Source organism: Pelophylax lessonae, assembly GCF_965119305.1.
Source record: "Pelophylax lessonae genome assembly, chromosome: 6".
NCBI classification, from domain to species: domain Eukaryota; kingdom Metazoa; phylum Chordata; class Amphibia; order Anura; family Ranidae; genus Pelophylax; species Pelophylax lessonae.
The window spans coordinates 138,353,493-138,379,988 of NC_138773.1; the positions used below are offsets into that span (position 1 = coordinate 138,353,493).

At 46.4% G+C, this 26,496-nt stretch overlaps 1 protein-coding gene across 2 annotated transcripts in view; it reads left to right on the plus strand.

Moving 5' to 3' along the window:
* GSPT1 (G1 to S phase transition 1) overlaps positions 1 to 26,070 on the plus strand; it is a 673,262-nt gene extending 647,192 nt beyond the window's left edge. For both annotated transcript variants that reach the window (XM_082261298.1, XM_082261299.1), the window contains one exon: positions 25,558 to 26,070. In XM_082261298.1, coding sequence (XP_082117424.1) covers positions 25,558 to 25,610 — 53 coding nt within the window. In that variant the 3' untranslated portion in view covers positions 25,611 to 26,070. The remainder of the gene's footprint in view (positions 1 to 25,557) is intronic.
* Positions 26,071 to 26,496: the final 426 nt, after the last annotated feature.

Consider the following 26,496-nt stretch of genomic DNA (forward strand, 5'->3'; position numbering starts at 1 on the left):
CATAGGTATCCCCACCTGATCCCCTCAAGGTGGCCGCAGGACCCTCCAGTACCCCACTTGTTTTTAATGCATTTTTGGCAGGTTTGGAGTCTTTGGTATCCCGGGTGGAGGTGGCCTGTCAGGGACGGGGGTCAAGAAGCGACCCCCGCCTACCCCTATTTTTTATCTGATACTTCAGATACGGATTCGGAGCTGGTCAATGCAGCTGCAGGTCCCTCTTATGGGGCTGTTGTCTCAGGTAATGTCTCCTCAGCAGTGAGGAGAACGTTTCTGCCTCTGCCATAGCACAAGAGTGGTGGATGCACTAGTTGTGTCCGTCCGGGAAACCTTTAGTCTTGAGGTTACACCGGCAGAGGTAGCTGAGACTCAAATTCCTTTTTGGTACTTGTTAGCCTACCAAAAGGGCGAAGGATTTTCCTTTACCCAAATGGGGTCGTTTTGAAACAAACCCCTGTTATTTCCAAACGCAGGGCTAGGCGCTATCCGTTTGAGGAATCCCTCTTTAAAGGATAGACAGTACCACCTGCTGTCTTGCCACAGACTGTTAGGATAAGAAGGACCTCGTAACTAACGAGGACCTTCCTTTTCTGCTCACAAAGAGTTTGTTCGTTCCGCGAGGGCGGGCGATAAGGCGAAACCCTCCAAAGCCCCTTCAGAGGGTTTTCAAAGGGCGCTGGTCGGCTAAACAAAAAGTCCGGCTCAGCTAAGCCTGAAGAATACAGCCTGATGCGCCCCTAGCCATTTCTGGGGTGGGGGGATGTCTTCACCGGTTTCCGGATCCATGGCTTGCCAGAACCCCGGACTAAGGGGTTCGCGAGGTCATACGGTCAGGATACAGGATCGAGTTTCAATCACTTCCATCGGTGCGATTCTTCCCTTCTAACATTGAACAGTTTCAGGGGTTCTATTCGAACCTGTTCACAATGCCCAGGAAAGAGGGCAAGGTGCGTCCAATTTCTGGACTTGGGGAAAAATGGGAGTCCATCCGAACAGTGGTGGCCTCCCTGCATCAGGGGGATTTCCTGGCGTCCATAGACAATTAGGATGCCTATCTTTATATCCCCATCATCGCAGGACATCAGCGTTTTCTTCGCTTTCCCAAAGATCATCCCTGGTTCCCACCAGGAGACTGAACTATCTGGGCCTAATGTTGGATACATCCTGGGCAAGAGGGTTTCTCCTTGCGGAGAAACTCCAGAAGGTTCAGTCAACGATTCGGATGTTGCTGTCCGTCTATCGGCTGGGACTGATGGTGGCCTTCTTAGAGGCAGTACCGTATACCCAGTCTCATACCCGAATTCTCCTGAAGGAGATTCTTTTCTTATGGAATCAGAATTCCGATTTGATGTGATGGCCACAAGGTTCTGCAGGCCGCAATCTGAGGAGACTGTTGGTCTACCTCAAGGGTTTGTTGGGTGTTTCACTTAGGTCTCATCTTATTGCTCGATGAGTCCTTGATGCTTCTGGTTGGCTCCGGCTGGGCCTTCTGGATTTTGATTTCGATTATCCCACCCCTCATTTGTGGTACTGCTTTGGGACGTCCCGAGTTGTTATTAATCAACGAGGACTACGTCTGTCAATGAGCGACAGAGAAAAATGGATTTTTGTAAAATCTTACCGTAAAATACTTTTCTCTTAAGCTCATTGACAGACGTAGTACCCGCCCCTCTGTTTTGGAGTTGGGTTGGGTTAAATTCTCTAAACACTGCTTTGTGACATAACTGATTTGCTGTAGCAGGAAGTGAGAGGATATACCATCTGGGACTGCCCCTAGGGTGTGGCCAGAACATTTTCTTTCCTGTCTAGTCCTACTCCTGTAGAGGGCAGTATAACCCGAGTTGTTATTAATCAACGAGGACTACGTCTGTCAATGAGCTTAAGAGAAAAGGATTTTACGGTAAGATTTTACAAAAATCCATTTTTTTCCAATCTCACTTTATTTTCATCTGTTAAGCCCCTTTTACATGGGACAGATCCTTTTTGACTGACTCTGCTTGCTCACAGGGGAGCGCTCTTCTTTTTTTTTTTTTTTTTTTTTTTTTTTTTTTAAAGCTCATGCTTTTACTGGTAGAGGAGAGCTCCAGGACCTTCATAAAAGGGTAGAGGAGAGCTCAAGATGTCTTCATATTAGGGAATCTGGCATGCTTTATATGCTTTCTATCATTGGGATGTTTTACATTTCTTGTGATAGTAAAAAAGTGATCAAAAAAAAATTAAGGGACAGTAAATCATGGGTGTCCAACCTTTTGGCTTCTCTGGGCCACATTGAGTGTAGAGAAATTTTCTCGGGCCGCATATAAAATATATAATATAGTTAAGGTATATAAGTAATAAAACGCCGCCGCGCTCTTCCCGCATTGCCTCGCCTCCCCCCTCCGCACTAATTTAACCACTTAAGCCCCGGAAGATTTTACCCCCTTCCTGACCAGGGCCTATTTTGCGATTCGGCACTGCGTGACTTTAAACGGACAATAGCGCGGTCGTGCGAAGCTGTACCCAAATGAAATTTATGTCCTTTTTTTCCCACAAAAGACAGAGCTTTCTTTTGGTGGTATTTGATCACCTGTGCGATTTTTTTTTTGATCATGAGCTATAAACAAAAAAAGAGCATCAATTTAGCAAAAATAACTATTTTTCACATTTTTTTATATGAAATTCCCCCCAAAAAAATGTAAAAATCAAAATTTAACATTTTCGGCCAATTTGTTTTATGCTACATATGTTTGGTAAAAAAAAAATCGCAAAAAGCGTATTTTGATTGGTTTGCGCAAAAGTTATCGCGTTTACTAACAAAGGGAAAGATTTTTGTCACTTTTGTGGTTTTTTTTAACGCGTAATGGCGGCGATCTGCGATTTTTTTTTTTTTTTTTTTTTTTTTTTTTTTTTTTTTTTTGCGGTACTGCGACATTGCGGCGGACAGATCGGACCCTTTACTGACATTTTTGACACTTTTGGGGGTACCAGTGACATTTCTACAGTAATCAGTGCTATACATATGCACTGTTACTGTAAAAATACACTGGCAGTGAAGGGGTTAACTTTTTTTGAGGGAGAGGTTGTGTGTGTCCCTAGGGGCGTGATTCTAACTGTGATTGGCTGTGGCTTGAGGTGTAGGAACAGTGATCAACGGTCCTTCATAGTAGAACCGTATGATCACTATTCCTACACAGGGGAGAATGACAGGCGGCTTGTTAACATCAGCCTTCCTTTCTCCCTCTGCACCGACGATCGCCGAGTGACCGGCGGACATTGGGTTCACCGGTCACACGCGCATGAGGGGGTCCTGGACCGCGCCTCCGGGGGCGCGTGCTCGCCCCCTAGACCCTCACAGGCTAGCGACGTAGTACTACGTCGCTCTGCCTGTGAGGGGCTGACTGCCGACGTAAATAGTCGTGCGGCAGTCGGCAAGTGGTTAACACAACTAGAGGATGATCATTGAAATGATTGGTATACAGAGGTTTACTTCTTCTGAGAGATATTAAAGGGACACTCTAACCACCATGACCACTTAAGTGATTTGCCCATCCAATGCAGCCTAAACAGTGCGTGCCCATCCAATGCAGCCTGATCAATGCCCATCCAATGCAGCTTCACCAGTGTGTGCCCATCCAATGCAGTTTCAGCCTCTGCCTACAGTTGGTTGGAAGCCAATGTGGCCTTGCCCCCGACTCGACTTCCTTCCTCCCCAGGAAAAAAAAAATTGTCAGGGGGCAGTGGGCCGCATTGCCTGCCGTTCTGGGCCGCAGGTTGGACATGCCTGGTGTAAATAAAATCATTTTAAATAAACGTGACCTCCGCGACCCCCCCCCCCCCCCCCCCCCCCAATGCTTGTGCTTACACACGCGTAGGTTTGCATCACACGTAAGGTATTGCCACTAACGTACTAGCAAGAGCTAAGAATATAACCGAATATGAAAAAAGGAAATCAACTTTGCAAAATTTCAAAATGAAAGACCGATTGCAAAGGATAGGACAAACCCCCAAAAATTCTTCAAATATATTAATAGTAAAAAAGGTCCGGTGTGAGCATGTAGGTCCTTTACAAAATAGTCTGGCGTGGGTGACTGGGGACAAAGAAAAGGCAAATGTATTAAATACTTTCTTCAGCTCTGTTTAAACAAAGGAGCATGGGGAGTACATTTCCATAACAGGGATGGTATTGGCACAGCCCCAAATGATCCGCAAGGGTTCAAAAGGGACAGGGTCCAGAAATATTTAGACAAAGGTGGATAAAGCACCTGGACCAGATGGCATCCACCCATAGATCCTAAAAGAATTGAGCTCTGTCATTTCAAAACCATTTTTTTTTTTTTTTTTTAGGGACTCATTAATGACTGGAATAGTACCACTCGATTGGCGTAGGGTCAATCTGGTGCCTATATTTAAAAAAGGATCAAAATCTTTACCAAGTAACTATGGACCTGTTTAACTTCTTTAGTCTGGAAGATACTGGAGAGTTTAATAAAAGACCATTTAAATCAGTTCTTGCTGGAAAAAATATTTTAAGCAACAGACAGCATGGATTCATGAGATATATGTTGTCAAACCTGATTTGTTTTTCTGAGGAAGCAAGTAAAACCTTGGACAGAGGGGTGGCTGTGGATGTAGTATACTTTCGATTTTGCAAAAGCGTTTGACACAGTTCCCCACACACGACTAATGTGTAAGGTAAAATCTACAAGTCTGGAAAGATCAGTTTGTAAATGGATAGAAAACTGGCTAAAAGACAGAACTCGGAGAGTATTGGTTAATAATTCTGAATGGTCTAAGGTTATCAGTGGTGTACCCCAAGGTTCGGTGTTGGAACCCTTACTTTTTAGTATCTTTTTAAATCATATAGGGTCTGGGATTAAAGTACCATTTCAGTCTTTGGAGATGACACCAAGCTATGCAGTGGAATAACATCCAGTATAGGATGACTTCAACTTAAAGCCAACCTCAATACACTGTTTAATTTGGTGACGGTGGCAAATGAGGTTTGATGTTGATAAATGTAAAGTTATGCACTATAAATGGGTCCACAAACAAGTCAGTTACAAGATCGAGTTTCGGTCCTAGCCTCTGGCAAGGATCTTTCCTTTCAACTTACGCCTGTCTCCAGAGCGGCTACAGTGTCTCTACGGAGCAGTGCAGGAACTGTTAGCACAAGGAGATATTGGGCAGATTAGAGTCAGAACGTTTCTAAGGTTTTTATTCAAACCTGTTTACAGTTCCCCCCCAGTAAAGCCTTGTACACACGTACCGATCGTCGGCCGAACGATCGGCCGTCTTTTGTCCAGGGCTGTCGTGTCTGTTGAAAACTGCAAAAGACTGCACACGAATTTTGTCGGCCAACAGCCGACTGCAGAAGTGATGTCATGTGATGGTTAACTTTCCTTGTCTTTTTTCTTTTCTGAGCATGCCCAGTCTTGCAAATCTGCTGTCTGTCGGCCGAAATCTATACTGACTGGCGAACAATCGGCCGTTCTGGCGTTGGCCAACACAAATTTTAATGCTTGCACGACAGATTCTGTTCGGCCGAAAATGCGCTGTCGGAAGCATCATACTAACAAGCCTACAATCAGTCGTCGGCCGAATATTTATGGCCGACAATCGGTACGTGTGTACGGGGCATCAGGAAGGCAAGTTTAGTCCGATCTTGGATCTCAAATCTCTGAACCACTTTGTGTGGGTTCAGAAATTTTGGATGGAGTCCATCCGTACAGTAGTAGCTTTCCTTCATCAAAGAGATCTGTTGGCTTCTATCGATCTCAAGGACGCTTACCTTCATATTCCAATATATGTTGGGCATCAGCGTTTTCTTCGTTTTGCCGTGGGTGAAGAGCACTTTCAAATTTGTGGCGTTACCCTTTGGTCTCGCCTCGGCTCCTCTGGTGTTCACAAAGGTTTTGGCCCCAGTGTTGGCCTTGTTACGGCAGAAGGGGATTGAGGGAACCAGGTTACCTGGATGATCTGCTTCTGTGTGCAGAGTTTTCCTCGGCTCTAGAAACCGACTTGGATGTTACGGTGCAAACTCTGCAGGAGTTCGGGTGGACACTGAATTTTCAAAAATCAGCACTGTCTTCATCCACAAAGCTTGACTACTTGGGTCTGATGCTGGACTTAGCGTCCGCCCGGATGTTTCTTCATCAGACAAAACTTCTGAAGCTACAGGATACTATTAGGCTCCTGTTGTCCAACCATCGATTATCACTCAGGACTTGAATGCACGTGCTGGGTCTGATGATCTCCACCTTCGAGGTGGTTCAGTTTGCGCAGTTCCACTCCAGACCCTTGCGAAGGGAGCGTCTGAACAAACGTAACATTGTCGGACAATCTGATCCTGTTGAGTAGGGGTTCAAGGGAGTCTCTCCTATGGTGGCTCCATTCCCCGGCCCTACGTCTGGGGAAAATCCTTTCTTCCCCTGTATTGGAGACTGTAATCACCACGGATGCCAGTCTGTCTGGATGAGGAGGTGTCTTGCGAGTGTGTTCGGCCCAAGGTGTCTGGATTGGGGAGGAGTCCAAGTTGCCAATCAACATCCTGAAAATTCAGGCGGTCAGACTTTCTCAATGGGCAGACCGTCTGCAGGGACACCCTGTGTGGGTACAATCGGACAATGCTACGGTTGTGGCACGTCAATCATCAAGGGGGCACAAAGAGTGCCCTGGTGGCCCGAGAAGGGGCCGGCATCTTGAGGTGGGCAGAACTATAGGTTCTGGCCCTCTCTGCTGTGCACATTCTGGGGGTAGAGAATTGGCAAGCGGACTATCTGTCAGCAGACGGTTCCTGGAGAATGGTCTCTTAACCCAGAGGTTTTTTTGTCAACTGTCTTGAGTAGGAGACCCCCCCCATGTGGACCTGCTGGCTTCTCGTCTCAACAGGAAGGTGCTGAGGTTCCTGTCAAGGTCTTGGGATCCTCTGGCCGACGCCACAGACACTCTGGTGGTCACTTGGGGTCAGTATCGACTGATTTATGCCTTTCCTTCAATACAATTTGTGTTGAGACTGCTACGCAGAATTGAGGTAGAAGGGATTCCATTCATTCTGGTGGCACCAGACTGGCCTCGCCAGTCTTGGAACGCAGGCCTTGTAAGGCTGGTAGCAAACATCCCTTGGAAACTTCCACTCAGATCTTCTGTCTCAGGGACCAATCTTCCAACCTGCTTTGCGGTCGCTGGCTTTAACGGCCTGGCTATTGAAAGCCAGGTGCTGAAAGACAGAGGGCTGTCGGAGTCGGTGATTCCTACGCTGTTGAACGCTAGGAAAGCTACCTCCAGGAAGGTATATCATCAAGTTTTTAAGGCGTTCGTTACTTGTGAGTCGTAGGGGTTTTCTCACTGCTCCTTTTTTGTCTCGCATTTTGGAGTTTTTACAATTCAGTGTAGATCAAGGTTTGGCTCTGGGCACTATCAAGGGCCAGATTTCTGCCTTGGCTATTTTTTTTACAAAGACCGCTGGCGACCTGGTCCTTGGTTTACACTTTTGGTCAGGGAGTAAGCCATCTGGCTCCTCCGATGCAATCCCTGGTACCTCCATGGGATGTCAATTTGGTACACTTTTGGTCAGGTAGTAAGCCATCTGGCTCTTCCGATGCAATCCCTGGTACCTGCCTGGGATCTCAATTTGGTACTATCGGTTCTTCAAAAGCCTCCTTACTTCCACACGTCGCGTGTCGGAGTTGGCTGCGTTGTCCTGTGAGTCATAGAGACAAGGTGGTGTTGCGACCCTGTCAGGCTTTCCTTCTAGGTTGTCTCGGGGTTTCATTTGAATAAAGACATTGTGTTACCGTCCCTATGTCCTAAGCCGAAACATCCTAAGGAAATTGCCTTACATTCCTTAGATGTGGTAAGGGCGATTCGGCAGTACCTGGCGGTGATTGAACCGATTAGAAAATCGGATTCTTTGTTCTTACGGATGGACCTCGTAAGGGGCATGCCGCATCTGCTGCGACCATTTCCAAGTGGATCAGGCAGACGGTTCAGGCCTACTCCATTAAGGGACAGGTTCCTCCTTTCCCTGTTAAAGCGCATTCTACGAGGGCGCTTAGTGCCTCCTGGGCCTTCCGTCATCAGGGGTCAGTGGTTCAGGTGTACAAGGCGGCTACTTGGTCGTCTGTACACACATTCACAAAATTTGATAAGGTGGGTGTACCTGCATCTTTGGATGCAGCGTTTGGCCGCAAAGTTTTGCAGGCTGCGGTTGCAGAGGCTTCTGCTTCTTGAGGGAGAAAAATTTTCCTGGTGGTGAGCTCCAGTTCCTAGTTGAGCTCCTGTTGTTACCTGGTTGGCTATGTTTAGCCTTGTTGGGAATTCTGCATTTGCTGTGTTTTTTTCCCACTCCTTATGTTGACACTGCTTTGTGACATCCCAATGGTCTGAAGACTTAAGCTGCATCTGTCAGTGAATAAGAGAGAGGACTGGATTTTTGTCTTACCGTAAAATCCTTTTCTCTGAGGTTCACTGACACAAAGCACCTGCCCCTCTTTGGGGTGGTTCTATGTTCTTCTGACACTGCTTGTTACAAACTGGAGTCCTACAGCAAGAAGTGATGGTATACCCTCAGGGATTGCCCCAGGGACGTAACCAAAAAGGTTTCCGCCTAGTCCTACTCCTAGAGCAGTGGTTCTCAATTCCGGTCCTCGGGACCCACTAACAGGCCAGATTTTAAGTATTACCTTGGGGGATGCAGACTAGAATACTGCAATCACTGAGCAGCAAATGAGATCACCTGTGATGTAATTTAGTTATCTTGCAAACCTGGCCTGTTGGTGGGTCCCGAGGACCGGAGTTGGGAACCACTGTCCTAGAGAGAGAGCGCATAAAGCCCGATTGTCTGAAGAGTTGACGCTGTGTCCATCAGTGAACCTCAGAGACAAGGATTTTACAATAAGACCAGTTTTTTTTTTTTTTGTTAAATTTGATGAACTTGTTTTTTCAATCTGACTATGTAATAATTCTAGCACTAGACCTTCTTTGCATCTCTAAACTGGTAACCTGTACAAAAAATGTTATGGTGCCGTCTATGCAGATTTTTTAAGTATCGTAGTTTTTCCACCATTTCACGTGCATATTATTTACTCAGTGTAAGATCATCTTTTATATGTTACAAAAAAATTGGGTTATATATTATTTTTTATTTTATTTTTTTGCATTAAGTCAGAAGTATATTTTTGATTTTTGTCCCCAAAACATTTGTTTGAAAAACCGCTGTGCAATTACCGTGTGATATAAAAAAATTGCAACAGTCACTTTTATTTCGGGCCTCTGCCTAAAAATAAGTGTGTGTGTGTATATATGTATGTATATATATATATGTATGTATGTATGTATGTATGTATGTATGTATATATATATATATATATATATATATATATATATATATATATATATATATATATATATATATATATATATACACACATACACTACCGTTCAAAAGTTTGGGGTCACTTAGAAATTGTCCTTATTTTTGAAAAAAAAAGCACTGTTTATTCAATGAATAGGACATTAATCAGAAATACAGTCTAGACATTGTTAATGTGGTAAATAACTATTCTAGCTGGAAATGGCTGATTTGTAAAGGAATATCTAAATAGGCCCATTTCCAGCAACCATCACTTCTGTGTTCTAATAGTACATTGTTGGCTAATCGTTTTAAAAGGCTAATTGATGAATACAAAACCCTTGTGCAATTATGTTAGCACAGCTGAAACCTGTTGTGCTGATTATAGTAACTATAAAACTGGCCTTCCTTTTGAGCTAGTTGAGAATCTGGAGCATCAGAATTTGTGGGTTCAATTATACTCTCAAAATGACCAGAGAGAGAGAACTTTATTCTGAAGCTCAACAGTAGTCTATTCTTGTTCTTAGAAATGAAGGCTATTCCATGCAAGAAATTGCGAAGACACTGAAGATTTTCTACAACAGTGTGTACTACTCTCTTCAGAGAACAGCACAAAATGACTCTAACCAGAATAGAAAGATGCCCGGTGCACAACTAAGCAAGAGGACAAGTACCTAAAGAGTCTCTAGTTTGAGAAATAGATGCCTCACAGGTCCTCAACTGGCAGCTTCACTAAATGGTACCTGCAAAACGCCAGTCTCAACGTCCACAGTGAGGAGGCGACTCCAGGATGCTGGCCTTCTAGACAGTGGCGCAAATAAAAAGCCATATCTGAGACTGGCCAATAAAAGGAAAATATTAAGATGGGCAAAAGAACACAGACCTTGGACATAGGAAGATTGGCAAAAAGTGTTATGGACAGACGGATCTAAGTTTGAGGTGTTTGGATCATACAGAAGAACATTTGTGAGACGCAGAACAAGTAACAGATGCTGGAGGAGTGCCTGATGCCATCTGTCAAGCATGGTGGAGGTAATGTGATGGTCTGGGGCTTCGTTGGTGCTGTTAAGGTGGGAGATTTGTACAAGGTAAAAGGGATTTTCAATAGTGAAGGCTATCACTCCATTTTTACAACGCCATGCCATACCCTGTGGACAGCGCTTGATTGGAGCCAATTTCCTCCTACAACAGGACAATGACCCAAAGCACACCTCCAAACTATGCAAGAACTATTTAGGGAAGAAGCAGTCAGCTGGTATTCTATCTGTAATGGAGTAGCCAGTGCTGTCACCAGATCTCAACCCTATTGAGCTGTGGGAGCAGCTTGACCCGTATGGTACATAAAAAGTGCCCATCAAGCCAATCCAACTTGTGGGAGGTGCTTCAGGAAGCGTGGGGTGAAATTTCTTCATATTACCAAAACACATTGACAGCTAGAATGCCAAAGGTCTGCAAGGCTGTAGTTGCCGCAAATGGAGAATTTTTTGATGAAAGCAAAGTTTGAAGGACAAAATTATTATTTTCAAATAAAAATCATTATTTCTAACCTCGTCAGTGTCTTGACTATATTTTCTATTCATCTTGCAACTCATTTGATGAATAAAAGGGATTTTTGTGGAAAACATAAAATTGTCTGGGTGACCCCAAACATTTGAACGGGTGTGTGTGTGTGTGTGTGTGTGTGTATATATATATATATATATATGTATGTATGTAATATATATATATACACACACACCCCCATACATTCAGTGCTTTGAAAAAGTATTCATACCCCTTTGAATTTTCCACATTTTGTTACATTACAACCAAGAACGTAAATGTATTTCTCTTACGTCCTCCGACAGTCGCCGCCCTCTTCATATTCGTCACAATGGGTATTAGACTTTGCTCCAAAGGAGTAGCTAGGCAACAGAATATGTTAATATAAAAGTTTTAACACATCCCACCCCCAGGGGGTGGTCCCCTCAGTCAATACCCTCCTACTTCCTGTATCCATACTCCAGTTTTAATGTCTAGCTTGTCAGGAGTGGCTGGCTCTCTCTGTGCTGGAGCTTTGTGCCCCAGACTCTTTTTTTGATTTTTGTTTGAGTTTTCTCTCTTGCCTTACTTAGCTGTTATTTTTTTCAGCGTTAGTTCTTCTGATGAAGAGGATTCGTGCGGGCTGGGTCTCTGGCTGATCCCCCTGGTCGCAGGTTGTGGGTCGGTGGCTTCCCAGCCTGCCATCGAGCGTTCAGTCAGGTATCGCTCCTGGCGCAGTGAACGACCCATCCCTGTTCGGTGCAGGGATGCTTGGTGAGGTGGCTACCTCACTGGACGCTGTGCGGTTTCTTAACCCACCGTTATGCTGCGTCCTGGATGCGACTCTCCATGCCTTGTGTGCAGCGGTTTGTTCGCCTGTGCGGGTCCCCCACGCCATCCGTGGAGGTAAGTGTATCTATGTGGGGGCCTGTCTGTTTTGGGGGGGCTGTCAGTCTGGGACTGTGTTACCCTGCCTGTGTTTCACACTGTGGATTTATTTGTCCCTGTCCCTCTGGCTGCATGCTGTGGGCTTGAGGAGGGGGGGGGCTGGGCTGCACTGTCTGTGTCAGCCTGTGTATGTGTGAAGGCTGTGTGCTGTGGGACATGATTTTGGACATGTTGGGGCACTTTACAGCGATCGTTACGGCGATCCGCCATGTTTTTTTGGCATGGGTGGTGTTGGTGCATCACTGTAGTGGGGGAGCGGCGGTTTCGGCGCCAAACGGCGCCATTTTGCCTGCACTCGCCCAGCCGCATGTTTTAACTGCGGGCGGCCATTTTCTTGTAGCCTTCCATAGGCTTTCACAGAGCGCCCTGATTGCATCACTTCCTCTTTCCTGGTGTGCACGATCGCGGCGGCAGCTACAGCGAGGTCTCCATCAGGTTTTTACCTTTGTCCATTGCCTGGGTTCTGTGTCTTCCCTGTGGGGGTCCCAATTGTGCTGTGTGTGTGTGCGGTGGGCTGCGCTCGTTAAAGGGGCAGTTAACCCCTTCTTGGCCAGCAATATTTTTTGGGCAATGGATTCTCAGGAGGGCAAATTTCCTGCCACGTTGATGGGTAGTCAGGGGACTGCTGTTTCCCCCCAAGGGGGGGATTTGGCTGCGATTGTGGCTAATCTGGCAGCACAGGTGCAAATGCTGGTGGCTGCTCAATCCACAAAAAGGTCCAGAGATTCAGTTTCTTCTGGTTCTGAGGGTGATGGTGCAGGGGCTGGTGTGGCCGGGGTCTCCTTATCAGGGTCCCGTTCCTCCCTGGATCTTGTGGGGTCCGAGGTGGAGGCTGAGGTTGAAGGGGTGGATGATTCCCCCCTGGCTCGTCTGAAGAGCTTGCACTCATGGATGAAATGGTTGCTTCTATTAAACATACGCTGCGCTTGCAGGATGATCCGTGTCCACCTGCTGCTTTGGCAGCTTATGGGACAAAGAGACGGCGCAAAACATCGCAGGTTTTTCCCTGCACGGATGATTTTCAAAACGCTGTTAAAGAGCAATGGCGTAATATCCTTTTGCTGTCCCCAGTAGGTTCAAATTGCGTTATCCTTTCACGCCCGCTACTGACGAGCGTTGGTGTGTACCGACTCCGGTGGATCACGCGATCACGGTTTTGAACAAATCCACTGCGATTCCTGCTGAGGATACCCTGGTGTTCCTGTGATGCCACAGACAAGAGGCTGGAGTCTCTTGCCCGTCATACCTATTCTATTATGGGTTCTATGTTGAAAGCTCTGTTTGCTTCCCTTATGGCGGCCCAGGCGGTCGCGAGTTGGACGCAGGTGCTTAGACGCGTTTTGGTGGCTGACTCAGCCCCGCAGGCGACATTGGACATGGTGGATCAAATCCATCAGGGTGTCATGTATTTGTGCGATGCGGACTTGGATATGGTCCCGTTGGCCGCACGTGTACACGGTGTGGCGGTGTTGTCTCGCCGCTTGGTTTGGTTGAAGTGTTGGTCGGTGGACCAATCTTCTCGCAAGACTTTAGCCAATCTTCCTTATGACTGTTCTCGCCTTTTTGGTGAATCCTTAGATACATTGATAAAGGGGATCACGGGTGGTAAGAGCACGCTCTTGCCCCAATCCCAGAAGGCTAAGTCGACTGCTGGTAAGAAGCATGCTTCCTTTCGGCCCTCTCAGGGGTCCTTTCGTGCCTTTCGGCCGCACTTTAAGGGCAAACCGTTCAAGGGTCAGGGCTCTCAAAAGAAGCCGTGGACAGGTAAGCAGAAGTCCGGCCAATCCGGATCCGCTGCCCACAACAGTGCGTCCTGAAGGGGCGCCCTCACCCGGTTCTGGGGTGGGGGGACGCTTGCTCGGTTTTCTACAACCTTGGCTGGCCCGTGTTCGGGACAGGTGGGTTCAGGAAATCGTTCGATCGGGTTACAAGATCGAGTTTCTCTCTCGGCCGGAGGGCAGATTTTTTCCCTCAAATCTTCAACTGTCTCCGGAGCGTTTGCGGGATCTGCACCTGGCGGTGCGGGACCTGAGAGCTCAGGGAGTGGTGGTCCCGGTGCCTCATCGGGACAGATTTCGGGGGTTTTATTCCAATCTGTTCACCGTGCCCAGGAAGGAGGGCAAGGTTCGTCCAATTCTGGACTTGAAGGCTCTGAACCGCTCTGTGCGGGTTCGCAAGTTCCGCATGGAATCCCTGCGGTCGGTGGTGGCTGCCCTGGTTCCGGGGGAATTCATGGCCTCCATCGATTTGAAGGATGCGTATCTTCACATCCCCATTTTCGAGGGTCACCAGAGGTACCTTCGTTTCGCCATTGCGGAGGATCACTACCAGTTCGTGGCGTTGCCCTTGGGTCTCGCCTCGGCTCCGCGAGTTTTCACCAAGGTGCTTGCACCGGTTCTGGCATTATTGAGAGCCCAGGGCATTTCTGTCCTGGGGTATCTGGACGACATTCTGGTTCGGTCTGCGACCAGCCAGGGTCTGGAGAAGGACCTGTCTGTCACGATGCAAACTCTGCAGGAGTTTGGTTGGACGATAAATTTTCCAAAGTCGACACTGAGTCCGTCGGTTCGTCTTCCCTACCTGGGAATGATCCTGGACTCGGTGCAGGCGAAGGTCTTCCTGCCGGAAGACAAACTCAAAACTCTTCAGGAGGAAGTCGGGTCCCTCAGGGACGTTCCGCACTCGTCTCTGCGGACGTGCATGAGATGTCTGGGATTGATGGTCTCGGCCTTCGAGGCGATTCCCTTCGCCCAGTTTCACACGCGGGGTCTCCAAGCGGAGGTCCTGTCCATGTGGGACGGGCGACCTCAATCTCTGGATCTTCAAATCTCGTTGAGTCATCGCACCAGAAGAGACCTTCTGTGGTGGCTCCAGTCCCCGATGGTGTCCGGGGGCAAGTCGTTTCGTCCTATCTCGTGGACGGTAATCACCACGGATGCCAGCCTGTCGGGCTGGGGTGGTGTTCTGGGCGTTCTGTCCGCCCAGGGAACTTGGTCGGAGGAGGAATCCTCCCTTCCGATCAACATTCTGGAATTGCGTGCGATAAATCTCTGTCTTCATCGCTGGACGGACCGGCTGCAGGGCTGCCCGGTTCGGGTGCAGACGGACAATGCCACGGCGGTGGCCTACATCAACCACCAAGGGGGCACCAGGAGTGCCCGAGCGGCTCGAGAAGTGGCCGACATTCTGTCTTGGGCCGAGACTCATGTCCCGGCGATAACGGCGGTTCACATTCCAGGGGTGGAGAACTGGCAGGCGGACTATCTGAGTCGCCAAACCCTGGATCAGGGGGAATGGTCTCTCCACTCGGCTGTCTTCCAGATGTTGTGCGCGAAGTGGGGTCTTCCGGACGTGGACCTGTTCGCGTCTCGTCTGAACAACAAGGTAAAAAGGTTCGTGGCAAGGACGCGCGATCCTTGGGCGGACGCGTCCGACGCGTTGGTGGCCCCGTGGCGCAAGTATCGGCTGCTGTATGCGTTCCCGCTGATCCAGTTGCTGCCCAGGTTCCTTCGCAGGCTGAACTCGGAACCACACGCGGTGATTCTTGTGGCACCGGACTGGCCTCGCCGGTCCTGGTACGCGGACCTCGTGAACCTGGCGGTCGACGCTCCTTGGCGTCTGCCTCTTCGAGAAGATCTCGTGTCTCAGGGACCGATATTCCATCCTGCTTTACAGTCGCTGGCTTTGACGGCCTGGCTGTTGAAACCGAGGTCCTGAAGGATCGGGGTCTCTCTCCGGAGGTCATTCACACTTTGGTTAACGCGAGGAAGTCTTCCTCGGGGAAGGTCTATCACCGTACTTGGAAGGCCTACTTTGCCTGGTGTGAGTCCAGGGGGTTTTCAGCTCGCACTTACTCTGTGTCTAGGGTGTTGTCCTTCCTTCAGACGGGTGTCGACCAGCGTTTGGCGCTGGCTACGGTCAAGGGTCAGGTGTCTGCGCTGGCCGTTCTTTTTCAACGTCCTGTGGCGTCTAACTCTTTGGTTAGTACCTTTGTTCAAGGGGTGCGACATCTGGTCCCTCCTAGGAGGGAACCTTTGCCTCCTTGGGACTTGAACCTTGTTCTGTCCGTGCTACAACATGCTCCTTTTGAACAGATCAGGAAGATCTCGTCCCTGTTGTCCAAGAAAGTCGCTTTTTTGGTGGCGATCACTTCGGCTCGCAGAGTTTCGGAGCTGGCGGCTTTGTCCTGCAAGTCTCCGTATCTGGTCCTTCATCTGGATAAGGTGGTCTTACGACCTAACCCTTCTTTTCTTCCGAAGAGGGTTTCGGATTTTCACATCAATGAGGATATTGTCCTGCCTTCGCTCTGCGCGAAGCCCAAACATCCGAAGGAGGTGGAGCTGCATTCCTTGGATGTTGTTCGGGCGATTAGGGTTTACCTGAAATCGACTGAATCTTTCCGCAAGTCGGATTCTTTGTTTGTCCTTCCTGAGGGACCTCGGAAGGGCTTGGCTGCATCGGCCTCTACCATTGCCAAATGGATCAGACAGACTGTAGAACAGGCCTATGCTTTAAAGGGGAAGGTTCCCCCTGTGCCTGTAAAGGCGCACTCTACAAGATCTCTGAGTACGTCTTGGGCCTGTCGTCATGGGGCTTCTGTGGCCCAGGTGTGTAAGGCGGCGACTTGGTCGTCCGTTCACACCTTCACTAAATTCTACAGAGTGGATGTTCAGGCATCGGCAGATGCTTCCTTTGGCCGCAAGGTTCTTAGTGCGGCAGTTCCCTAGAGCCTCTTGTATGAGCTTCTTGGCTGTTGGGATACATGTTGTTATCCCTGGGTTATTTGTTCTACTGGGATTGTTTTGCTTCTGTTGAGCAAGTTTTTTTCTTCTGTTGCCCAGAGGGTTTCCTTCCTTTGGTAAGGTTCCTTTCTCTGCTGTGGAGACGGCGTTGCCTTGGGCGCGGCTGCGTTTCCCACCCCTCATGTTTGCACTGCTTTGGGACGTCCCCATTGTGACGAATATGAAGAGGGCGGCGACTGTCGGAGGACGTAAGAGAAAACGGAATTTTTGTAAAATCTTACCTGTAAAATTCCTTTCTCTTAGTCCTCCGACAGTCGCCGCCCCGCCCCTCTTTTGGGGTTGAATGTACTCTCTACTGCTATTCCACTAAAACTGGAGTATGGATACAGGAAGTAGGAGGGTATTGACTGAGGGGACCACCCCCTGGGAGTGGGATGTGTTAAAACTTTTATATTAACATATTCTGTTGCCTAGCTACTCCTTCGGAGCAAAGTCTAATACCCATTGTGACGAATATGAAGAGGGCGGCGACTGTCGGAGGACTCAGAGAAAGGAATTTTACAGGTAAGATTTTACAAAAATTCAGTTTTCTCTATCGTTCATTGACAGACACATTCTCTGATCCATATCAGTAGGGTTATGCTGCCCCTTACAGGAGTGGGACACTAGGGAGAAAAAAGGAGGTATACCCTCTCCTCCTGCATAGGATGTCAGTTTTAATCTGCCAGGACCAGAGATCCCAGCAATGAACTAGGTCCTTACTCCTGACTAGGCAAAGTTTTTTTTTTTTTTTTTTTTTTTCTAGATAAATCTTTTTTTCTTCGCTTTTCTCCAGATTTTTTCCTGTGAGATCTACAAGCAACTATGCCGGATCTGGGCAACAGGCTGGATGTATAGATCCAGTGGTCACCCCAGCTGGCCAACAAGCATGCGTAGGCCTTAGCTCCACGCTGGGTTGACCACGACATAGTGCCACTGGACGGGGACTGGCCCCGTGAGTTAAACATCTCGCCAGGTCGCATGCGACCGGGTCTAGGCCTGAGTCGCAGCGTTCCTATTTGGCCGACATACCCCCCCACTTTGGAGAAGGGTTCTGTCAGGAGATGGCCCCCTCCGATTCTGGTATGGTGAGTAAACGTTCTCCCCTCTACTCTTGGTGGGTTTTGGGGTTGACGTAGGCCCCTCCCTGGGACGGTCGGACCCTCACATTCCCGGGTTCCCCTCTGTCCTGTCACGCACCCCCTCTTTTACCTATTGGGCCTAGTCCCAGGGGCTGGGACCACGCTTCAGGTCGGATGTGGGGGCGGGGGGGTGCGCCGCTGACTCCGGACGAACGATCGTGCGCGGGGGGGGTCTCTGCCTGTTCCTCCAGGGCCCACCTGCCAATCTATCCCATTTTGGAGTCTGGGGGTCCCCACGAGGGTCCTCAGTTGCTCTACGGGCCGTCATTTTCTTGTACTCTCGTGCTGAGATCGGCGGCCATCTTGGTACACCCGGCACGCCCGTTTTGCAGTGGCCTTCTCTAATAGGAATGGGAGCTCCTGGAGGCATTGTTTTGTAGATGGAGCCCCTCCCTATACCCTGTGCTGGTTTTTCAAATTCTTCTCTTTTGGATCGAAATTGCTGCTGACGTGCTGTGCAGATGTATTGGGCCTTCTGGTGCATTTTTGGTACAGGGTGGGGGGTCTCTCTCTCTCAATGCTGGGGGTCTCCAGTGTGCTTTGCCTTACCTCTGGGGGGGGGGGTGATGTAGCCCGGTGGGACTTTTTAAAAAAAAAAAAAAATTGTCACTTTTTTCAACTTTTGCTGACGGGCTCCCCTGGTGCAACATGGACCCTACAGATCCAACTGCCCCCCTCGGAGAGGCCGCAGGGCCTTCCGGACCCCAGCTGTCTATAGATGCAATTTCGGCGGTCCTGGAATCGTTTGTGTCCCGGGTAGAGGTGGCCTTTAAAGGGAGAGGTGCTAAGAAACGCCCTCCGCCTACCCTTACGCCTAAACTTACCTTGAAAATGTCTTGTCTAGCGCTGCCATCGCAGCTGTGGGCAGCTGAAGCCAGAGCATACTCTTCGGTCCCAGAATGCCCTGCCCGTCACTTTTGGTGCAGGCACGTCATCCCTGTACAGCATCCCTGCACAGCTTCTGGGCATGCCCAGAAGCTGTTTAGCAGGGAATGACGCGCCTGCACCAGAAGTGATGGGCAGGGCCGGTGCAGGCGCATTGACTCCTGGGAGCGATGACGTTCAGCTCCCAGGAGTCAATGCAAGCAGGAAGTCACGGCGCGGGCCACGGCCGCAGAGGGAGAAAGTGGAAGGAAGGTAAGTATATTTTCTTCAAAAACAAGGCAAGTAAAGCAAAAAAAAAAATTGACATTATCCAATTGTTTTTCAGCTACATTACAGCAAGCGGAAGCTGTTAAGTCAATTTTGAGGCCGGAACTCCGCTTTAAGGGGGTTCTCAGTCTCCTTTGAGGGTGTTTAATTTTTTCTTTAAGTGGAGTCCTATGTTGCCTGGTTGGCTGTGTTTAGCCTTGGGGACTTGTTTTTTCTGCTGTTCCCACCCCTGATTTTATGGCACTGCTTTGGGACGTCCCTACAGATATGGATCAGAGACTGCATCCATCAATTAACGATAGAGCTGGATTTTTGACTTGCCGTGAAATCCTTTTCTCAAGTTCATTGACAGACACAATATCTGCCCCTCTATTTTGAGTTGGGTTGGTATTATTTCTCTGACACTGCTTTGATACAAAACAGACATCCTATGCCGGAAGAGAGAGCGTATACCCCCTGGTACTGCCCATAGGCGTAGCTTGTTACAAACTGAAGTCCTATAGCAGGAAGTGATGGTATACCTTCTGGGACATCCTCAGGGGCGTAACCAAAAAGGTTTCTGCTTAGTCCTACTCATAGAGCAGCATAAAGCTCTAGAAGACCTGGAGCTGTGTCCATCAGTGAACCTCAGAGAAAATGATTTTACTGTATAACAAAAATCCAGTTTTTTTGGCTTAAAAGCAAAATGCTATGTATGGCAGAAAACTAACTGCCCACCACCCTAAACACACCATCCCCACCATGAAACATGGTGGTGGCAGCATCATGTTGTGGGGGTGCTTTTCTTCAGCATCGACAGGGAAGCTAGTCAGAGTTGATGGGAAGATGGATGGAGCCAAATACAGGGCAATCATAGAAGAAAACATGTTAGTCTGCAAAATACTTGAGACTGGGGCAGAGGTTCACCTTGAAGCTGGACAATGACCCTAAACAACCAGCCATAGCTACAATGTAATGGTTTAGACCAGGGGGTCCTCAAACTTTTTAAACAGGGGGCCAGTTCACTGTCCCTCAGACACTGTTGGGGGCCGGACTATAGTTTGAAAAAAATATATGAACAAATTCCTGTGCACAAAAAACAGGAAAAACAATACGATATTTAAAATGAAGAACAATTTTAATCAACATACTATAAGTATTTCAATGGGATATATGGGTCTGCTTTTGGCTAATGAGATGCTCTGTTATATACACCAGATAAGCACAATAAATACCTGCTTGCTCTGGTAAACAATTTCCCCTGGGGGACTTGTACCACCATGGCCTCAGGAACTAAAGTGCAAGCAGTGCAGACAAGTTGCTGTATGAACCCCTCAGAGCTAAAGACCAGACCCCCCCCCCCCCAACTAGTAAATGACTACAAGTCCCAGCATGAACCCTTGAGATCTAAGGGGTCATGTTCTTAGATCTCAGAGGCTCATGCTGGGACTTGTAGTCCTTCATAGAAACATATAGAATGTGTGTCGGCAGATAAGAACCATTTGGCCCATCTAGTCTGCCCAATATATCTGAATCCTATGAATAGTCCCTGGCCCTATCTTATATGAAGGATAGCCTTATGCCTATCCCATGCATGCTTAAACTCCTTCACTGTATTTGCAGCTACCACTTCTGCAGGAAGGTTATTCCATGCATCCACTACTCTCTCAGTAAAGTAATACTTCCTCATATTACTTTTAAACCTTTGCCCCTCTAATTTAAAACTGTGTCCTCTTGTGGTAGTTTTTCTTCTTTTAAATATGCTCTCCTCCTTTACCGAGTTGATTCCCTTTATGTATTTAAAAGTTTCTATCATATCCCCTCTGTCTCTTCTTTCTTCCAAGCTATACATGTTAAGGTCCTTTAACCTTTCCTGGTAAGTTTTTTCCTGCAATCCATGTACTAGTTTAGTAGCTCTTCTCTGAACTCTCTCTAGAGTATCTATATCCTTCTGGAGATATGGCCTCCAGTACTGCGCACAATACTCCAAGTGAGGTCTCACCAGTGTTCTGTACAGCGGCATAAGCACTTCTCTCTTTCTACTGCTTATACCTCTCCCTATACATCCAAGCATTCTGCTGGCATTTCGTGCTGCTCTATTACATTGTCCTCCCACCTTTAAGTCTTCTGAAATAATTACTCCTAAATCCCTTTCCTCAGATACTGAGGTCAGGACTGTGTCATTAGTTGGGAGACTGTCATGTCCTCAGCTCTGAGGGGCTCATGCTGGGACTAGTAGTCCTTCACTTTTTTTGGGGGGGGGGGTCACATTCTTAAATTTCAGGAGCTCATGTTGAAACTTGTAGTACTTCACTAGTTAGGAGGGGGTGTCACATCGTCAGCTCTGAGGGGGTTCATGCTGGAACTTGCAGTCCTACACTTTTGGGAAGTTCATACCTCCCAAAAGTGATGGACTACAAGTCCCAGCATGAACCCCTGAGATCTAAACATGTGACACCCCCCCCCCCCCAAGAGGAAGGACTACTAGTCCCAACTTGAACCCCTTAGATCTCATGGGTTCATGTTGGGGCCTGTAGTTCTTAACTAGTTGGGGGGGGGGGGGTATCTCATCCTCCGCTCTAAGGGGGAATGCTGGGAGCTGTAGTCCTTCACTTATGGGTGAGTCACATCCCCCAAAAGTAAAGGACTACAAGTCCCAGCATGAACCCATCCTCTTTGTATGGGTTTCTCTGCAGTGCCTGGTTCCCCATGAGACACATGATCCATCCCCGGCACTCAGTCAGCCTCACGTGGCAGTTTTCCCCTCTGACCATGTCGCCTGAGATGATGCAGGAGGTGGGTGGAGCTAAACCACTCGGGGCAGAGCGAGGGAGCAGGAGGAAGTTAAAGCCGCCTCCGCTGCAAATGCTGAGGCCTTGGGCTCGCTCTGCTTTAGGTCAGATGACGTGACATCAGCCCAATCCGCCCCTGGGTTCTGCAATTGCCGGCAGCCCCCAGGCCGCGTTCAGGACACTGGTGGGCCGAAAGCTGCATGTAGTCCGTAGTTTGAGGACCCCCGGTTTAGACCAAAGCATATTCATGTGTTAGAATGGCCCAGTCAAAGTCCAGACCTAAATCCAATTGAGAATCTGTGGCAAGGCTTGAAAATTACTGTTCACAGATGCTCTCCGTCCAATCTGACAGAGCTTGAGCTAATTTGCAAAGAAAAATGGGCAAAAAGGTCACTCTCCAGATGTGCAAAGCTGGTAGAGACATGCCCAAAAAGATTTGCAGTGAAAGGTGGTTCTGCAAAGTATTGACTCAGAAGGGCACACCACACTTTTCAAATATTTATTCGTAAAACATTTTGAAAGCCATTTATCCTTTTCCTTCCACCTAACAATTATGTGCCACTACGTATTGGTCTATCAGATAAAATCCCAATAAAATAAGTTTACATTTTTGGTTGTAACATGAAAAAAAGTGGAAAATTTAAAGGGGTAAGAATACGTTTTTCAAGGCTGTGTGTGTGTATGTGTATATGTATATATATATATATATATATATATATATATATATATATATATATATATATATTACATACATACACACTGAACAAAATTATAAATGCAACACTTTTTTTGTTTTTGCCCCTATTTTTCATGAGCTGAACTCAAAGATCTAAGACTTTTTCTATGTACGCAAAAGGCCTATTTCTCTCAAATGTTCACAAGCCTGTCTAAATCTGTGTTAGTGAGCACTTATCCTTTGCCAATATAATCCATCCACCTCACAGGTGTGGCATACCAAGATGCTGATTAGACAGCATGATTATTGCACAGATGTGCCTTAGGTTGGCCACAATAAAAGGCCACTCTAAAATGTGCATTGGGGGGTGTGACCACCATTTGCCTCACGCAGTGCAACACATCTCCTTCACATAGTTGATCAGGAGGTTGATTGTGGCCTGTGGAATGTTGGTCCACTCTTCAATGGTTGTGCGAAGTTGCAGGATAGTGGCAGGAACTGGAACACACTGTCGTTATACGCCGATCCAGAGCATCCCAAACATGCTCGATAGGTGACATGTCCAGTGAGTATCTTGATCATGCAAGAACTGGGATGTTTTCACCTTCTAGGAATTGTGTACATACAGTGCTTTGCAAAAGTATTCGGCCCCCTTGAACTTTTCGACCTTTTGCCACATTTCAGGCTTCAAACGTAAAAATATAAAACTCATTTTTTGTGAAGAATCAACAAGTGGGACACAATCATGAAGTGGAACAAAATGTATTGGATATTTCAAACTTTTTTAACAAATAAACTGAAAAATTGGGCTTGCAAAATTATTCAGCCCCCTTAAGTTAATACTTTGTAGCGCCACCTTTTGCTGCAATTACAGCTGTAAGTCGCTTGGGGTATGTCTCTATCAGTTTTGCACATTGAGAGACTGACATTTTTGCCCATTCCTCCTTGCAAAACAGCTCAAGCTCAGTGAGGTTGGATGGAGAGCGTTTGTGAACAGCAGTTTTCAGTTCTTTCCACAGATTCTCGATTGGATTCAGGTCTGGACTTTGACTTGGCCATTCTAATACCTGGATATGTTTATTTGTGAACCATTCCATTGTAGATTTTGCTTTGTTTTGGATCATTGTCTTGTTGGAAGACAAATCTCCGTCCCAGTTTCAGGTCTTTTGCAGACTCCATCAGGTTTTCTACCAGAAAACTTTATAAGAGTCATCACAGTGGAAGCACATGCAAGTTAATGGATAGATAGGGGGCAGGTGAGCCTGGAGGTGGCCCATCCCTCCTAAAGGTATATGGGGGCATAATGGATGCCCAGCTGATGGTATTACAGCAAAGGCATCCAGTATGTCCACTCACCAGTACACATTAACAAAAAAGAAAATGGCCTCTGCACCCACCTATTACTGGCCTTCATAGCAAAGAACACATGGAAGGGCAACGCACATGAAACAAACAAAAGTAAAATTCTGCTAGCCAGTTTGCTTACCAACCAGATTAACCTGTCTAACAGTTTGCGTCAAAACATCCATCTATCCATTAACTTGCATGTGCTTCCACTGTGAAGACTCTTATAAATTCATTAGAGTTAGGACTGCAGGTATACAGGGAGCCGTGAAGTGGCCCTGCAGCTTTCACATGCGTTTACAAATGTGTGCTAACTAAACCTCTGTTTTGACGCAAACTGTTAGATGCTCTCTGCGCTTTAAACGGACCTCTGAGACTATCACAGTGCAGGTGCATTTATACGGAGACTTGATTACACACAGGTGGATTCTATTTATCATCAGTCATTTAGGTCAACATTGGATCATTCAGAGATCCTCACTGAACTTCTGGAGAGAGTTTGCTGCACTGAAAGTAAAGGGGCTGAATAATTTTGCACGCCCAATTTTTCAGTTTTTTTATTTGTTAACAAAGTTTGAAATATCCAATAAATTTCGTTCCACTTCATGATTGTCTCCCATTTGTTGATTCGTTACAAAAAAATTGTTTTATATCTGTTTGAAGCCTGAAATGTGGCAAAAGGTCAAAGTTCAAGGGGGGCAAATACTTTCGCAAGGCACTTTATCCTTGCAACATAGTCGTGTGTTATGCTGCAACATGAGGTGATTGGTTGTGGATGAATGGCACAACAATGGGCCTCAGGATCTCGTCATGGTATCTTCAAAATGCCATCAATAAAATGCACCTGTGTTCGTTGTCCATAACATACGCCTGCCCATACCATAACCCCACCGCCACCATGGGCCACTCGATCCACAACGTTGACATCAGCAAACCGCTCACCCACATGATGCCATACACGCTGTCTGCCATCTGCCCTGTACAGGGAAAACCTGGATTCATCCGTGAAGAGAACACCTCTCAAGTGCCAGACGCCATCAAATGTGAACATTTTCCCACTCAAGTCGGTTACGACGATTGTGGATGCGTGGAAGATCCGATCAGATCTGCCTAAAAAACTGACAGGCGGATCTGATCGGATCGTTCGTGTGAAAGGACCCTTATAATCAGGGTCATTTGGGTAGTTTCTGTGGTCATTAGGATTTAAAAAGAGTAAACCCAGTTGATTGACAATAAATGGCTTCAGCCAAACACTAACCATGAGTGAAAAGTTTATTATTCATATTCTCTGTAAGATGGCCAAGAAATCCTAAATTCTGCCAGGGTATATAAACCTATGAGCACAACTGTGTGTGTGTGTGTGTGTGTGTGTGTGTGTGTGTGCGTGTGTGTATATATATATATATATATATATATATATATATATATATATGTGTATATATATATATATATATACACGCACACACACTATTTGGGTAGATAATGTTTCGGGGTTTTAAGTAACTTTCTAGCAAAAATATTGATGTTCACATGTAAACAAACTGTCAGGATAGGGCCTGGTCTTCAAGTGGTATTATATAATATACAGGGGGGAAAAAAAAACTAGTCATTAGAGATTCAGGCAACTACCATTAACAGATAGTCTGTTATGGTAGACTAAGTTCTTCTTAAGAGGTTTCCGTTTATAAAGATTCTTTTCCTCAAGAGCTTAAATCGTAGCTTTCTTCAAAGGATTATTAATCTATTTAAATTAAAGCATTTGGAGCCTTTGAACAGTCATTTAAAAGTAAGTAATAACTGGTGCTGCAGCTGTCTAAAGATAATTTGAGAATGAATAACTTGATTTTTTTATGTCAATAAGGGTGTTTTATGTTTGTTTTTTGTTTTTTTTATTCAGGCAAGACAATTGCAATCGGAAAGGTCTTGAAACTGGTTCCTGAAAAGGATTAAGCCTTCATTTTGTTCTGCACAATGCTGTGAGGAAAAATTGACTCTACTGAAGCCTACTTCACTTCGCCTTCTTACTTTCTGCCCATTGACAAACTCTTCCCATTGACAAACTTGTTTCCCAGTTAGAAATTTACACAGCAGAAAAAGGTCCACATTGTCAGCTTTCTCATATTGAGAGCTCTGCTATGCCACTGTTGAATTACTTCCCTCAACATTTTTCTTTTCTCAACACCTCTAAATTGTGTCCTGAAAGATTTGGCAATAGCTATATAAGTGATGTGGACGAATTTGCCTACAGTAATGAGTTTTTTTTTTTTTTTTTTTTAAATACTCGCAACATGGCCTTTTGGGTCTGTAGTTAAGCATCCTAATTCTAAAAAGACCATTGAGAGTGCAAGTGTGTAAAGACGTTACAGGAAGAAAAAAAATACCGTATTAATAAAATATCAGTTTAAAATCCTGTTTTTGGTTTTGGAGTTGCTTTTGAATGCTTTTTTTTTTTTTTTCAAACCTGAATGTAAAATTCGCTGCATTAACTTTTTTAAACAAAATTTCAAAAAATGTTTATTTTCCTGTTTCTAAAATACACATCTATCTTCTCACGCAGTCCCTGATATTTAGGCCTGTATTAAAATCCTTTTCTCTGCTTTGACAGATGTTTTAAAATACTCTTTATGCAGACTCATTGACAAAATGTTTTTTTTTTCTTTTTTTTTCTTTTTTTTTACTTGCAATTTCATACGCAGAGAAGTATTGTGAAATATTTGCATTTTCTATATCCAGCTGCAGCTTATTTGACCTGAGTGGATATTGCTATTAAGCAACAGTCTGCAATAATTTATATTCTCCTGCTGAAGTTTTAGGAATATAATGGCTTTTAATAATT